General features: G+C 45.9%; 1 protein-coding gene across 3 annotated transcripts in view; it reads left to right on the forward strand.

Annotated features, from left to right (window-relative positions):
* LOC119450991 (F-box/LRR-repeat protein 12) overlaps positions 1 to 14,577 on the forward strand; it is a 462,769-nt gene extending 448,192 nt beyond the window's left edge. For 2 of the 3 annotated variants that reach the window (XM_049666759.1, XM_049666760.1), the window contains 5 exons: positions 9,621 to 10,095; positions 10,636 to 10,902; positions 10,967 to 11,133; positions 11,194 to 11,396; positions 12,035 to 14,577. In XM_049666759.1, the coding sequence (XP_049522716.1) occupies positions 9,621 to 10,095; positions 10,636 to 10,902; positions 10,967 to 11,133; positions 11,194 to 11,396; positions 12,035 to 12,386 (1,464 nt within the window). In that variant the 3' untranslated portion in view covers positions 12,387 to 14,577. Of the gene's footprint in view, positions 1 to 8,350; positions 8,506 to 9,620; positions 10,096 to 10,635; positions 10,903 to 10,966; positions 11,134 to 11,193; positions 11,397 to 12,034 lie in introns of those variants that run through there. The other variant, XM_037714426.2, reaches the window with a different exon arrangement.
* Positions 14,578 to 14,998: the final 421 nt, after the last annotated feature.

Below are 14,998 nucleotides of genomic sequence, written 5' to 3' on the forward strand. Positions count from 1 at the left end.
CATCTATCTATCTATCTATTATTATTATTTATTTATTTATTTATTTATTTATTTATTTATTTATTTATTTATTTATTTATTTATTTATTTATTTATTTATTTATTTATTTATCCCGTTGGCCGTAACAGGGTAGACGTGAGTAATCATACCTGCCAACTCTCCGGAATTCGTTTACGAATTGGGTCTCAATATTCTACAATATTGCGAATGTTGCGCGAGGTTTTACGAAAAATTCTGTTCGCCAAAATGTAGCAGGCGGGATCGGCGACGGCAGTGTCGCTCAAGAAGGTTACCGTGATCTAAGAATAGCGCTGCTTGTCAACCTGTGCTGCTTTTCCAAGTTTGCGGTTGCTTGGTTGCTGCGCCTAAAAATAAAATCACCATTAATACAGACGGGCGTATGTATCCCACTAATAGTGTGTTTTCAGGACATACTTAGAAGCCATCGGTGCCTCCCCCCCCCCTCCCCGTGCCTCTCCCCCGGGATTCTTAGGAGTATTTATTTATTTATTTATTTATTTATTTATTTATTTATTTATTTATTTATTTATTTACACAATACAGCAGGCAGCAATGCTGCCCAAGCAGGAGAGGGTTTACAAAAGAACATTTTTTAGTAGTTTTTCAAATGAAACATAATATGTGCATTCAACAACAAATTCCGGTAAATGATTCCATTCTTCGCTCGTAAGTGGAAAAAATGATTTCTGAAAGATATTAGTGCGGGCAAAGTACGACTGGACTACTTTAGAATGAAAAATACGTGCCGACCTGTGTGGAGCAGGGGTAACATATGTGACATTTGCTAAACCAGTTTGATTATGAAACAATGAGTAAAGAAATTTCAGCCTGGCGATTTTACGGCGCACATGGAGCGGATCCAGTCCAAGTTGGCCTAACATACCAGAAACTGATGACGAAGTTTTGTAGTCGGAGCAAATAAACCGTGCAGCCAGGCGCTGAATTCTTTCATGTTTATCAATTTCCTTATTACAGTATGGGCCCCACACTATGGAAGCATACTCTAGGACTGGGCGAACGAGGGAAAGATAAGCTTGCAGCTTGACAGATGAAGGTGACTTCTTTAGCTTTCTACGTAGAAAGCGAAGTTTTTTGAATGACGGCCGCTCGCACACAGAAGTTCACAGGCTGTTAGGTATGCAGTGTACACGAATAAGCAATGAGACCTAAAGAGACTGTCCGCGGACGTGATCGCGTTAAGTCAGTTGCTATACCTGACTGTCAAGTTTTGAAAATTAAAAACCCATTAGTGTTTCATTGTCACTGCTAGGCGCCAGCAGCAGCAGCTCCGAGAACATGGACAGAATAAAAGACTTCCTCGTGTATACGTCTTCCTGAGACCACATCATGCACACGGTGTCTCAGTAGGGTATATGCAGAAATTCATTTGGAAAAGCACCTAATGCCAGTGGTAAGATCCGCTTCTGGCGCTATACGTATATCTATTCCGCGAGTTCTATTTCTTCGACCCTGATGGAGAGCCACTCACATTATCCGAAGCAGTTGTAAGCCCTTGTTTTTCTGCAGCTTTTGTTACCGATGTCCACTGCGTGAAACTGCTCCGGTGTCTTCGTGGAAATGACGTGCGCGCAATGCCGCAACAGACACGTCATCCGACCACGTGTCACGGACCGAGCACAGCAGCAGACTTCTTCGCCTTTTCTACGCCGCCGTCTCATTCTGCTGTTTTGCCCGCGAACGAGCGTCCTCCCATTCATCACGAAGCCCGCAACGATATCATTCTTTTCACTCGAAGCACTCATTTGCGGCAGCATGTGGAGCTGTTGGCCCAAGCTGCGCGGCTACGTCTGCGGGGTTTACGAGCCAGAGCTCTATTTTAGCCGGAATCGTTTTTGTTCTCCGCTAAAATAACGTGTATATATGACCTCGGTTGTGACGTACCGCCCTTAGAGTGATCCGAAACGGGCTTGAAGGGACACCTGAATATTGCACAAAAAAAGAGAGAGAGAACTATACCGAGAGCCACTGGGGACATCTATATAGTTAAGGTGCAACCAGATTAGGAAGGCCGATTGGGCTACACAAGGACACTACATCTCCAACACCTCTAGTACTTTTATGAAATAGTATTCCTACAAAGCGAGGGAGACGTATATACTAGGCTGTCAAAAAAACGACACTAAAGAAAACAAGGAAACTGTCTCATCTGATACCCACCTTCAACAGTGCGCTTGTGCGCTGCGGGCGCGCCGCAACTGCCGAAGATAACCAATAACACTCGTTCTCGTCGTCGTAGTAATAAACAGAAACTTACTTGTGAACTATGCCTTATACTGGCAGCCTCAAAAAAATGGGGGGAAAATGTCGCAGTTTCGTCCGAAAGGCGAAGCATCGATTACGATAGTAAATTAATAGACAGCTCTGCGATGTAAGGATATATGAGCTTTATCGACCGTATAAACTTGCAAACATTCGCTCACTAACTAAATTAACAAACACTGCGTCACGAGCGCACAGGTAAACATGAACACATCTCGCTCGTTGACCGCGGGAACTCGCTGTCAAAACGCTGGAGTGAGGAAATGCGGCAGCAGCAGCTAGCGAATTGACCTTCGTAAGCACAGCGCATACGAAGCTACCGGCACTCGGCATGGCGTGCTGTGCCCACATCACAGATCGCTTTGAAGATGAGGCCCGCGCGTGCGCGAACTTTGTCCACGTCGCACAGTGCTTTCAAGTTACGGCGCCCGCGCGGCCGCGCCGTAAGCAGCAGCCGCCGGGTGGAACGCCTCCCCACCCTTCGTGCCTCGCGCGCCACAGAAGACGGCGCGCTTCCGCCCCGCCTTCCTCCCTTGCGCGCGTGAGATTGAGCCGCGATCGTCGGCTGTCCCTCGCAAGCTTTCACTCGCACATACAGTGTACGGCGCGCGGCGACGATGGTATCGTGTTTGGACTTTATACGGAACATCACGGCGACGACAGAATTGCACTTGGAGTGTCCATATAATTGCTATCGCAATAAAAAAATCAGTGCGTTGTTCCCACCGCGTTTATTGAGGCTACTGCATTGCCCGTTGTGCACGCATAATAAAAGTACGCTAAGAGCCCCTCCCTGTCTTATGAATTAACCAGTCCGAAACAAGGCAACGGCCACGCGGCGCACAAAGGGATGCCGCTGAGTCACGGACAACCATCGAAACGAGAAAACCTCTTGTCGCATAGAACTGAAAATGCGACGATCACTTGCAGCAACGCTGGCGCTGTAATGCCAGCTTTTATCCGGGACCTTAAGCCTTGCTGCGCAGCGTACGCGGCTCACGATGCCGTGACGGTCGAAGCTAAGCCGGCATCGGATCGGTTCACTGCCAAACCCACAAAACGCAGGAATACGGTCGGTAAATACTCTCTGGCGTTGCAGACTCGTGTCATTCAAACGAACGCGCCAAGCTTGAAAAGAAGCAGCAGCCATTTCGACCAAGTGCAAGTTGGCGCGCCTGCGTCAAGGCAGCAATGCGAGGTTTACCGTTTATGGTTTCGTTTTGCGCCTATGGGAAACTAGCGACCCAACAGCACAAGGTCATGTTGAATGCTCGAGCGCTTTTGCGACGTCGACTTAGGAGCTCGACGTTCCTTTTGTTGCGATGGCAATTATATAGACCCTGCCTGCGAATTTTCGCCTTCAGAGTCACCGTATAATGTTCCAGACGCGCGCGCGCACACACACACACAGACACACACTATATATATATATATATATATATATATACAGAGAAAACAGTACGACGTACGTTGTTGTGCACAATATACAGGATGTTTCGATTTAGCTGCACCAATTTTTTTTAATTGCCTGTGGCAGATAGCACAATAATAATTCTTGATCTAAACTACTCGATGTGGCCGCCATTACTTCCACGAGAAATCAAAACGCCTCATTCAATAATTAACATAATTACGCTAAATAACTTTTTAATTAATTATTTTACGGCACATCTTTCAATCTACGAATTATAGCCGCTGCGTTAGCAAGGTGTATCCACTTGGAACGAATTCTCAGGACTGAACCAGTTTCGAGATATTAGTTTTCAAAGTGTCCGACGAAATGCATGGGCGTTCATTGAGAACCACATTCACAGAGCATATTCAGAACCAGGCCATTCGCATTGTTAGCAACAGTTCTTTTTACTTAAATGCTTGTCCGCTCCTTCAGGCTAACTTCAGTCTTCCTGTATCTGGCTTGTTCAAATTTCATTTACTTATCATTCTATTTAAATTACTTAACAAACAGCTCGCGTTCCAATTAACAGACTCTAGGTTGCTCACAAATACCAATAGCACTAGGTTTGCCCATATTCACAACTTTCTATTACCTAAATGTAACACGAACTATGGCAAAATGACATCCTACTTCTCGGCGATTAAATTCTGCACTGACTTACCCTATGCATTAAATCATCATCACCTTTGTATGCATTGAAATATGAACTTAAAATTTTGATTTTGTATCATCATCACCTTTGCAAGCATTCAAATATGAACTTAAAATTTTCATTTTGTATAACTAGTTCTCCTGTTTAATTTACTTTGTATATAAAGTGTGTATTTCATTTGTTAAATAGGTTTATACAATTTAGATGGATAATGTGCGTAATTTTTTTATTTACATGTATGACTCCTTGCATAGAATCGAATGCATTCCTTTCCACTACTGCGTTCACTATTTATTTATTTACTTGTAGATTGCATAACTTTTATACTGCTCTATCAATTAACCATTTTGTACCAATCTTCTTGTTAACCGAGGGTCCCGCTGCAGTCGTTTGACTTTGGGACCCTCGCCTGTATGCTACTAACAACCAAATATGTATCTTTTATGAATAATAAACTGAATAATAATAATAATAATAATAATAATAATAATAATAATAATAACTGACGAGCACGCACGTGGAGCCGAAATGCTGATGATGATAGTTTTTTCCTACACGCGGACACGATATCCGGTGAACCAAGCCCTTAACAGCTTCGCTGTAAAAAAATTGACGTTTTATCGCCAGTAATTTTTTTCAATAACTTTCAAAATTATGAATGTCGGGTACCGTCGCAGGCACGACACGACGCCCTTTTCGGTGCAACTGCCCGTAGAGCGGAAAGGATCTCAGAAGTGGGCTTCTTGGCAGTGACGTTCTTATTGTGGTGAAGCCAGCTTTGAGGGACGCTGTTCGGCGAGCTACGCACGCAGGCACTTAGACACTCGGGAACGAGTTTTGATGCGTATCATAAGTATGCAGTCTATACTGGCCTATCATTCAAACAGCAGGAGCTGTCATTATACAACTGACAGGGGTCTGGCCGCAGATAGTTCTATGTAGGTCGAATAGAGTGTACTTAGATTTAGGTGCACGTTAAAGAACCCCAGGTGGTCCAAATTTCCGGAGTCCCCCACTACGGCGTGCCTCATAATCAGAACTGGTTTTGACACGTAAAACCCCATAATTTAATTTTTTAATTTTAGGTCGAATAGAAGAACCACACGAACGTGTGACATTCCACTTCGTGCACGCGGCGCTGGGGATTGTGGGATGCCTGGACATAGCGGTTTCGTAGCGTTCAAGAAAAGCGAAATATGTTTGTGTAAAGCTAGAGCGCGAATTTAGGAATTGATGCATATATTTTTGTGCTGTTTGTACTGGCGCTTCTGTAATCTTCTCCGCTATATTAAACTTTTGCACTCGTGTCCTTTAATTGCATATCAAGTGCCGTTACAAGGCAATCAACCCTCGCAAGAGAAAGAAAGAAAATGAAAGAAGGAAAGAACGATTGTGCATTTTAGTGACGCGGTTATGCTATATATCCCCACTTGGACCAGTGTACTAGTTCGCTTTATTATGGAGGCTGCCGAAATTAGAGTGGTGACGTTGACTGTGTAAGCGCACTTACCTGCGATACAGTAGTGGTGCAGGTCGAGGCATCTCTCCTATATGCCTCTCTCACTTTCTGTGTAAGCGCACTGTCAATAATGCACCGTTGACACGAATATAAATACAATTTTTTATTATTTTTCATATTACGTTCATCTATTCTGCTGTCTCTGTATGTCGACATATGGTTTCGCAACGCTCACCTTACTCTACAGGGTGTTCGTATTTAGGTTGTATGTAAGTTATTTTTTTTTTTAGAAATCACCTGTGGCAGATAGCATAATTCTTGTCCTTAAGCTGGATTATGCGAAGAGGCGGAAATTACTAGTACGAGAAATCGAAGTAAGTATTCAACTAGTTAACAAACATGCACTAATTAACTTCTTACTTATTTACTTTACAGCACATATGGCAATTTACGTAATACATGGGCGTTCCAGTTACGTTTGTGATACAATGCATAAAAGAGCGTTTTGTTAAAAAAGTAAGAGGAACAACAGTGCACTTTTATGGTAAGTTTCATGGCGCATATCTCCAAACTGTAGTCATTCTGGAAATTTATTCCAAGTGTTTATACGTCTTGCAAACTCACTGGCTACAATTTTCAAATGTCAATACGTGCCGTAAAGTAATTATTTACTTTTAATTCATTAGTGCAATTTTGTTCATTAGTTGAATATGTGTTTTGATTTCTCGTGCAACCTATGTCCGGCTCTTTGAATAATAGATCTCGAGGACTAGAATTGTGTTATCTGCAACAGGCTATTTTTTATTGCGATACCGGATTTCTGCCGTCGTCGTCGCCGTCGCCGTGAGGTTCCGTATAGATTCCAAGGGCGATAAAATCGTCGCCGCGCGCCGTATGCGCGAGCGAAAGCGCGCGGGGGACACGCGCTATCACGGAGGGCGAACTCCAACGCGCTCTATCACGGAGAGCGAATGCACGGCGGAAAGCAAACGCGACCGTCCCGCGAAAGGCCGTTGGGGTATGGGAGGGAGGGAGGCGGGGCGGCGCTGTGCTCCCGCGCCCAGAGGCGTATCTTGCCACTCAATCTCCCACGCGAAGGCAAGAAACGGGAAGAGGGAGGGGGGGGGGGGGAGGCAGCTTCTCCTCTGCCAACAACTTCTCTGCCCGGCGGTCGCCCGCACCGTCTCTTATCTCCACACGGCTCTGTCCTTTGTTTGCGCTGTGCATTCGCCGCTCAGTTTCCGTTGAAGCGATAGACCGCGCGAACTTGCGCTTGCTGCCAGCGTTTTGACAGCCGTTGGCTGCGGTCATTCAGTGTGATCTATTCATGTTTGCTTGTGCGCGCTGACACCACGATTGTTAATTTAGTTAGTAACCCAATGTGTCCAAGTTTATGCAGCCGATAAAACTACTATCCCTACTCCGAATAACGCTCTACTAATTTGCTATCGCAATCGATGCTTCGCCTTTCGGGCGAAACTGCGACATTTTTTTTTAATTCCATAGAACTTAAAAATGGTCACACTGTATTACGCGCATGTTTACATAATTTGTGTACCCTTTGTGCGTTTGGTCCTTGTTTGTCTTGAGAACTGGCTGCCGGTATAATGGGGCTTCTTTCGCAATATATGTAGTTGAGAGCTGCGCTTGTGTTGCAAATTCGCATTAACTAGCCCACTTGCAATACTCGCTTTGTTAACTAAAGACAATGAAGCTTTATAGTTAAAGACAATTAAGCTATATAGTTGTTCTGGTCTGCAGATCTGCAAATATTTTGGACCATAGACAGACATTGAAACTTTCTAGTGATGTGCCGAGACTTTAGGTATAAATGCTTATAGACCAACAACTGGCGCTACTTCCGCCAGTTGGAAGTAGCGCTCTGTCCGTGTCCTTGTGCGCTTGATCTGCCTTAAGGAAAATGATGCCGTACCAACTAGCTTTTATTGTGTAGTTTCTACGCATTTTGCGGTAATTTTAGGCCCATTTACAGCCATGCTACATACACCATCTTACATAGCACCACCTCGCCGCATTAATAACGTTGTTCTGGCGCTCTTTGGCCACAATTGGCCCTTGCGCCATTAAACACCACACATCATCATCACCAGACCCTTGTTCAAATTTTTAAGAAGTTGTGTGTGCGTGTATGTGTGTAGGGGGGAGAGTGAGTGAGTGATTTCAGCGTCACCCCGGCGCGTATTGCTCCGTACTCCACCGCGCCAGCGGAACAACCGCCCGTAGCACGCTGACGAGCACCGACTAATCAAGCGAGCGTTTCAGACGCCCACCGCATCCCGGCGAAAAAACGAATTAACACTGCGGAGAAGGGGGAAAGGAAACGCGTTACCAATACAACGGAGCGCCCACAGCAAAGGCCCGGAGCTCCGGGAGAGGAGGACAGGGCGCGGCAATATAAATACGCGGCCTAAATTTAGTCGAGCGGGCTCTCGAGTCCCTCGCACACACGCACGCGCCAGGCACAGACCCCGAGCGCGGAAACACCGAGACCCGCTGGCAGCAGTCAGGACGCCAGTAGCAGCATGTGGGCCGTTACCCAGGACGTGTCCTCGGCGGCAATCGCCAACCTCAAGGAATCGAGCCACGGGGGCTCCTTTCATGGCAGGCACGCAGTGGTGCGTATAGTGATTTTACTTTGTAGCAGTCTACCTGCAAATGTTACGAGGTATGCGGCTCAGGCGTGCCATTGCGAGGCACTTGCCGAGGATTATATTTTGAGCGAGTAGCGGTCCCGTCCTGTGTTGCAGCAGTGTTTTATTTGACTTTTAAAAGTATTACTCGACGTTGTAGAGTGGTTTACACAGTATGAGTGTAGTATAAGGCGTGTATGTGTGGCGGCTGTCTCAAGCAATTAAAATGTAGAGTACTTGAGACGAAAACGATATTTTCTTGCTGCCGGAGTTTCACACCAGTGGCGGACGTTAGAATTCGCGTGATAACTGCAAATTCGATTAGTAATTAAAAACGTTTGATAATTAACTTTCTAACATGACTTTAGAGGGCATGCTGCTGCAGAATTGAAGTCGGCAAATGTTTAAACCATAACCGTTAGCTCCGCTGTTTCAGCCATTAGGTTTACGCGCTGCGGAAAAATATGCACTTCGGGAACTGTTAACTGGAGCAGAAACATTTCGCATGGAACATTGAAAGTCCATAATTTTTGCAAATGGTGCTAGGCACAAAGTTTCTAGCAAAAGGTTGTGGTTTCAATACCGACTCACTTCAATTCTGCGACTACAAAATGTCCCCTAAAGACATTCATTAAGAAACTAATTAGTAAATCATCTTTATTAATAATCGCATTTGCGATCGTCAAGGAGATTGTGACGTCCGTCACTACACTGAAACTTCGTCAGCGAGGATGACATTTTTTTTTCCGAATCCCCTATTTTTAATAATTTGCGACAGGCGGTGGAGCGATAAGATTTCCTAATCTGATCATTCCACCCAATTCTATGCCGTCCTTTACATTAAAAAGAACAGTCCGTTAGCTGTTCTGCGCACTACCGTGGAATCTCGCTGATACGATCTTCACGGGAACCTGAAAATAAAACGTATCGTCCGAAAATAATCGTATATAAGAAAAAACGTATTATCCCGAAAAACGTATTATGCAGAATCGCACCAGCGAGGCATTCCACTGTATCCGACCTATCGAAACTGCCATTCTTTCCCTTAATCTCGGTCAGTAGACTCATGTCACATACTCGCGTTCGATCTCTCGCCGCAGACTATCGACAAGCTCCCGGACAAGGTGCTGCTGCTCATCTTCTCGTACCTGCCGCAGCGCGAGGTGGGCCGGCTGGCCCGCGTGTGCCGCAAGTGGCGCACGGTGTCGGCCGACTCGCGCCTCTGGACCCACGTGTCGCTGCGGCCCGAGGTTTCTGGCCTTCACGTGGCCAGCATCGAGAAGCTGCTAGCGCTGATCGCGGTGCGCTTCGGCGCTTCGCTGCGCTACATCGAGCTGCCCATCGAGCTCATCACGCACACCGTGCTCCACGAGCTGGGCAACAAGTGCCCAAACTTGACGCATATGCTGCTCGACTTCTCGACGGCCATGCAGCTGCACGACTTCAACGACCTGCACACCTTCCCCACCAAGCTGCGCGTCATGTGCATCTGCCTCTCCGAGGTCATCTTCATGGAGGGCTTCATGCGGAAGATATACAACTTCATCAACGGACTCGAGGTGCTCCACCTCATCGGTGAGCGGTGTGCGCGCCTTTCTCGAACTTGAAATGTTGTGTCGAGTGATCGATGTCACGTGGTACAATGCAACTGCATTTAAAGTAATGGGTAGCGAAGAAGATCCCGATGTAAATGACGTAGCGAAAATGCAGAAGACTTGGCAAATACGACGGAAATACGTAACAAATGCTGTACATTCCCGAACTAAGTAAAACGATTGCAACATGTGAAAGATCTCGGCATCGTGGTCACTGATGTCCCTTCTCCATTAGCTATGCAAAGCAAGAACGTACGTTCACTTTATTAAGTATAATATCATATGAAAAAAAAAAAGAAATGAGCCTACTGCAATATGCTGTGGACTTCGTCCGTTGTAAATTGGGTTATCTCCACTGTTTCTTAAATGTGTTTTGTGTGGCTGTATACCGTTGTTTGCGCTGGTTTCATGAGTCCAGTAGCTACGTCCGGAATTATACGCTGATAATCAAGAGCTGCTTCTGAACACTTCTCAATCTCTGAACTCATCTCATCTCTCTCTCCCTCTTTGCACCTGCTAGGAACATACGAGAAGGTTGAAGAGGAAGAGGAGGAAATATACGAAGTCATCAATATTCACAAGATTAAAAGTGCTGTACCGAACCTACGCTGTGTCAACATGTATGGTATCGCGTTTGTGGACGACAGTCACGTTGAAGCCTTCAGCAGTAACTGCATTCAACTGGAGTGCCTTTCACTGAACTTCTGCGCTAAGGTAACGGGTTCCACACTGAAGCTGCTCTTTCAGAGGTGTAAAAAGCTCAAGACTCTGTTGATGCAGCAGACGGGTAAGCAAATTTTTTCCTGGGGTATTTCCATTGCAAAATCCTCCAACTGTGTTCTTCAACCTAGGACTCAAGGCCGAGCACGTGATGGCGGCCGACTGGGAGAACACGAACATCCAGGAGCTGGACATAACAGCAACAGAGCTCCCTACAGAATGCCTTAGCGACCTGCTCTCTCGGTTGCCAAACTTGCGTTACTTATGTGCAGGCCAGCAGGATGGCTTCACTGATCAGGTCCTGGCTTGAATGAGGCGTGTAAAGGAGCAATGCCCGTTAACTGGTAAAATTTTGCAGGTCTTGAAGGATTGGATGGAAAAGGGGAACATCAAGAACCTGATCGCCCTGGATCTTGACAGGAATGAAAACCTGTCCGAGGAAGCGCTTCTGAAGTTCCTCAAGGTACAGGGCCACATGCTTCAGGGACTTGTTCTATCTGGCATTCCCCACCTGTGCGAACAATTCTGGCAAAGCACCTTACAGATCATCAAAAAGATACGGTACGTCAAACATCCTAAATGCTTAGCTTGTTCGTGTACATATTACCATTTATGGGATATCAGGTTGCCGGAGACGTATACACATGAGCTGTCACGTTGGTGGCGCCATCTTGTAGCGCTGAGTTTAACCAGGGAGGACGCAGAACTACTAATGCATTGGCCAACTATTTCTATTTAGCTGCTGGTGCAAAGTGTCGGCAGCGACGTGTAGCGTTAGCGTGCAGCTTGTTTTTTCGATGAGAACACCGATGTGACGCAAAAAAATTAAAATTTCTAATACGTTAGCTGTGCAAAACGTCACAGGAAGCCGCTACTGGCGTTGCTACTGCCATTCACGTTACCAGTAGCACGGTATTCCGTTGCGGGTAACACGTCTACCTAGTACCTACAAGCTAAAATTATATGTTAGAGAGTTTTAGCGAACCGCTTCGGCTCTACCGTTATCGCAACCGTCACCTCCGCCAGCCGGCAGCTTTGCGCATGCTAGCCAAGCCGCACCAGGCCCAGGCGTGATGAGGCTTAGCTAGCACATGCAAAGCTGGAAGATGGTCTAAGCGTTGACGGTAGAGCAGGACACCAAAAATCCAAATTTCGAATATTGGGAACGGTAATCTGAACTCTGCTTTCTCCTCGACCAGGATTCTCGTTGCTGGAATGGCGACTGGCTGCTGCAAGAAGATTCACCAAAAGATTCACATCGACTCTATGCTTGACGCCATTGCCAATAACTGTGCAGAGATTGAGAGACTGGAGATCGGCTGGGACAGTGAAACGCTTCGTTTTAGCGACCGCAGCAGTAAGGCCATTGACACGGTGCGAGTTAAGTGTCTCCGCTTGCGCTGTCTGGTTCTTTGCGACGGAAAGTATTTTGAGCTGGTTAAGTCAAACTTCGATCGAGCGGACAGACACACGCTGGTTCGTTCTACAACAAACTGCCGGGTGACGCTTGTCTACCTTCTGTCGTGCTACAAGGATCTTATCTTTAACTGACTGCCACCGGAGTTTGCATTACTACTTCTAAGCAAGCGTCCGAACAATGAGCAACGAATGATGCACAAGGAGCCTTTAACAATTATAACATCTAACAAATTATATCTGGCATCAGTCGATCTTTACTGCTCCTGATAGAACAAGAAGAAATAAACTTTATTTAAAGAGCCAGCACTTTGCTTTTAGTGGACTCAGGTGTCGGCTCGAAGTCCTTGGACTCGGGCAATTGTTTTATAAGTTGATCCAAGGGAACCACAGGTATTTTAGTAAGACCCTGCCTGTAGATACACCAAAATGCCTGAAGCGAACTGAAACAGCCTCAGCCTGAAACAGCCATTGCATCCATAGCATGAGAACACAGGCTGAAAGTACAGGTTCTCTAGCTGTGTGACTGTCAATGCCTGTTGAAGCTCGATACACAGCGTTACCTGCCCACTGGTTTGCTTTCTGAGAATGATGACAGCCCAAAGTGGCTGAGGAATAAAGCTCAGATGATGCATTCCGGATGCTGCAGCAAATGCGTTTTCATGCACGACTACCTTAAAGTGTGCGTGGGGGGAGGGGGCAGACAAACATAGTATGAAGTAAGAAAACAAAGTGTGATACTTCTTGCACGTTTCTGACTATAGTGCAAATGGTCACAGAACCAACGTGAAAGATTTTTGGCTATTTCTTATACATGCAGTTGGATTTCTAAGAGCCAACGAGAATTCAGCCGCGGGCGGATGTTTGCTGTTAGGACAGTTGGTATATGGTATTTAAAACGAAAACAGCGCAGACTAACATGACGAGAACAGTATGCAGAAACGATCGGCGATGGAGCACGCACCCTTTCCCTCGCCTTCCTGGAGTCCCTTCGTGACAGCTGTGTATAGCGAATGCGTCCGCTTCTTCCTCTCCTAGGTGTGTTGGTTTCAACGCCGTCAGGGTTTGATAGAACGCTCTCCTGCGTCTGCGGTGTGTACTTTATGGGCGAGATTACGCTATAGATTCTAGTCCGCCGCAATTTACCGGGGACGGGAAGGAGGGAAAGAGAGACGCTGGGCATACCGCGTACTAACCCAGAAATTTCAGTGGGGCCGGAGGGGTCACGTGCCCAGTGTGCCTTTTCCCCCACTTAGACACTTCATTACGTGGGTCAAGCGAGTGCTCATCGTAACTGGTTCACCTTTCCCAACAGGGAAACTCAACGGGCAGTCTGTCGCATTCGTGTAATCACAGTTGCGGTAATACTATTTTGCATACTGATTAACCCCGATATAATGTATTATCGATAAAACGAAGTTTAAATTTGGACGGCCAGGCTTGGTATCATAGGGCTTCCTACGGTTCTGACGAAACCGGAAATGCTAAATCAGTAGCCATATTGGTTACAGCAAGCGAATATTTGCCCCGCTGGTAACTCTATATGAAAGTGGGCATGCGTAAAAGTGTGTATTGTAAAATGCGCTTGCACATTTTTTTGTCAGTTGCCCATAAGCGGTCAACTAAAGTTCTGTACGCATGAGCCACCCCGATCGCATCGACTGCACCGTAGCTTGAGAAGCACCTCGCGGCGAGAAAAGTCGAACTGACGAAGCCGATTTCATCCATCTATCTACGGCGTTGATAGCATCGTACTTTGCAACACCGTGTAAATTCGCATGGCAATTTATATTCCTTACAGTCAAATAAATTGGTTTTTGAAGCTTAGGTTTGCGTGTTCACGGCGGTACAAATGCGCGTCTTCGTAATTTAGCATTTTCAAGCAACGGAAGGTCCAGTAAATGCATCGACTCTCCGCCCGTCGGTGCATGGCTTGAGGTGCCGACGCATGACACCATGCCTTGCAGTTATTTCACAACAGCTGTTGTAGCCGATGCCGCTGTGTGCTTTTATAACGATATATCGGATAGAACGTAGATTTTTTAAGTGTCAAATTCAACTTTGATATATAACGATGTTCCACCTTCCGTTACCGGCGAAAGCCAGTTAGAGGTACAATCACGACTCTGTTGCGGGGTCACCTGAATTGGCGCGTCGCTGAGTGCGAGATTGAAGCATGAAAGTGCTAGACGGCGTCACCTGCCATCAGCGAGTAGCTGTGAGAAAGGGAGACGATCAAAGGAGAAGTTTCTGCATTTGATAATACGAAAGGCAGATTTTTATTATCATGTGAAGGATAACATTTAATATATCTTATGAGCGACAATATGCTAGCTTGCAAAAGAAGGTCCCCTATTCCAGAGCTGGCTTCTCCATCCACGCGCAACCACCGCTGGTCGGCGGAAATGTTATACGGGACCTTCTGTCAATAGTAAACAAAGTGGCAACAGTGGCAGAGCAAAACAAGAGAAAGCAATTTAGCAAAACAGGATACAGTAACTGAACCAGCATGAATATGCTGCATGACAGCAAAACGAATGCCAACAAACGTTAATAAATTACGAGGCCCGCCGTATAGTGAACGACTCTGGATTAATTTTGACCACCCTTGGCTCTTAGTGCACCTAAATTTAAGTACCCGTGTTATTTTTCTTTCTTGCTTCTTTTTCTTTTTTTTTGTTCATTTCGACCCATCAAAATGCGGCCTTCACCGGCTGCGATCGAACCCACGACCTCAAGCTTAGTTA

Source organism: Dermacentor silvarum, chromosome 4 (genome assembly GCF_013339745.2).
Source record: "Dermacentor silvarum isolate Dsil-2018 chromosome 4, BIME_Dsil_1.4, whole genome shotgun sequence".
Lineage (NCBI taxonomy): Eukaryota > Metazoa > Arthropoda > Arachnida > Ixodida > Ixodidae > Dermacentor > Dermacentor silvarum.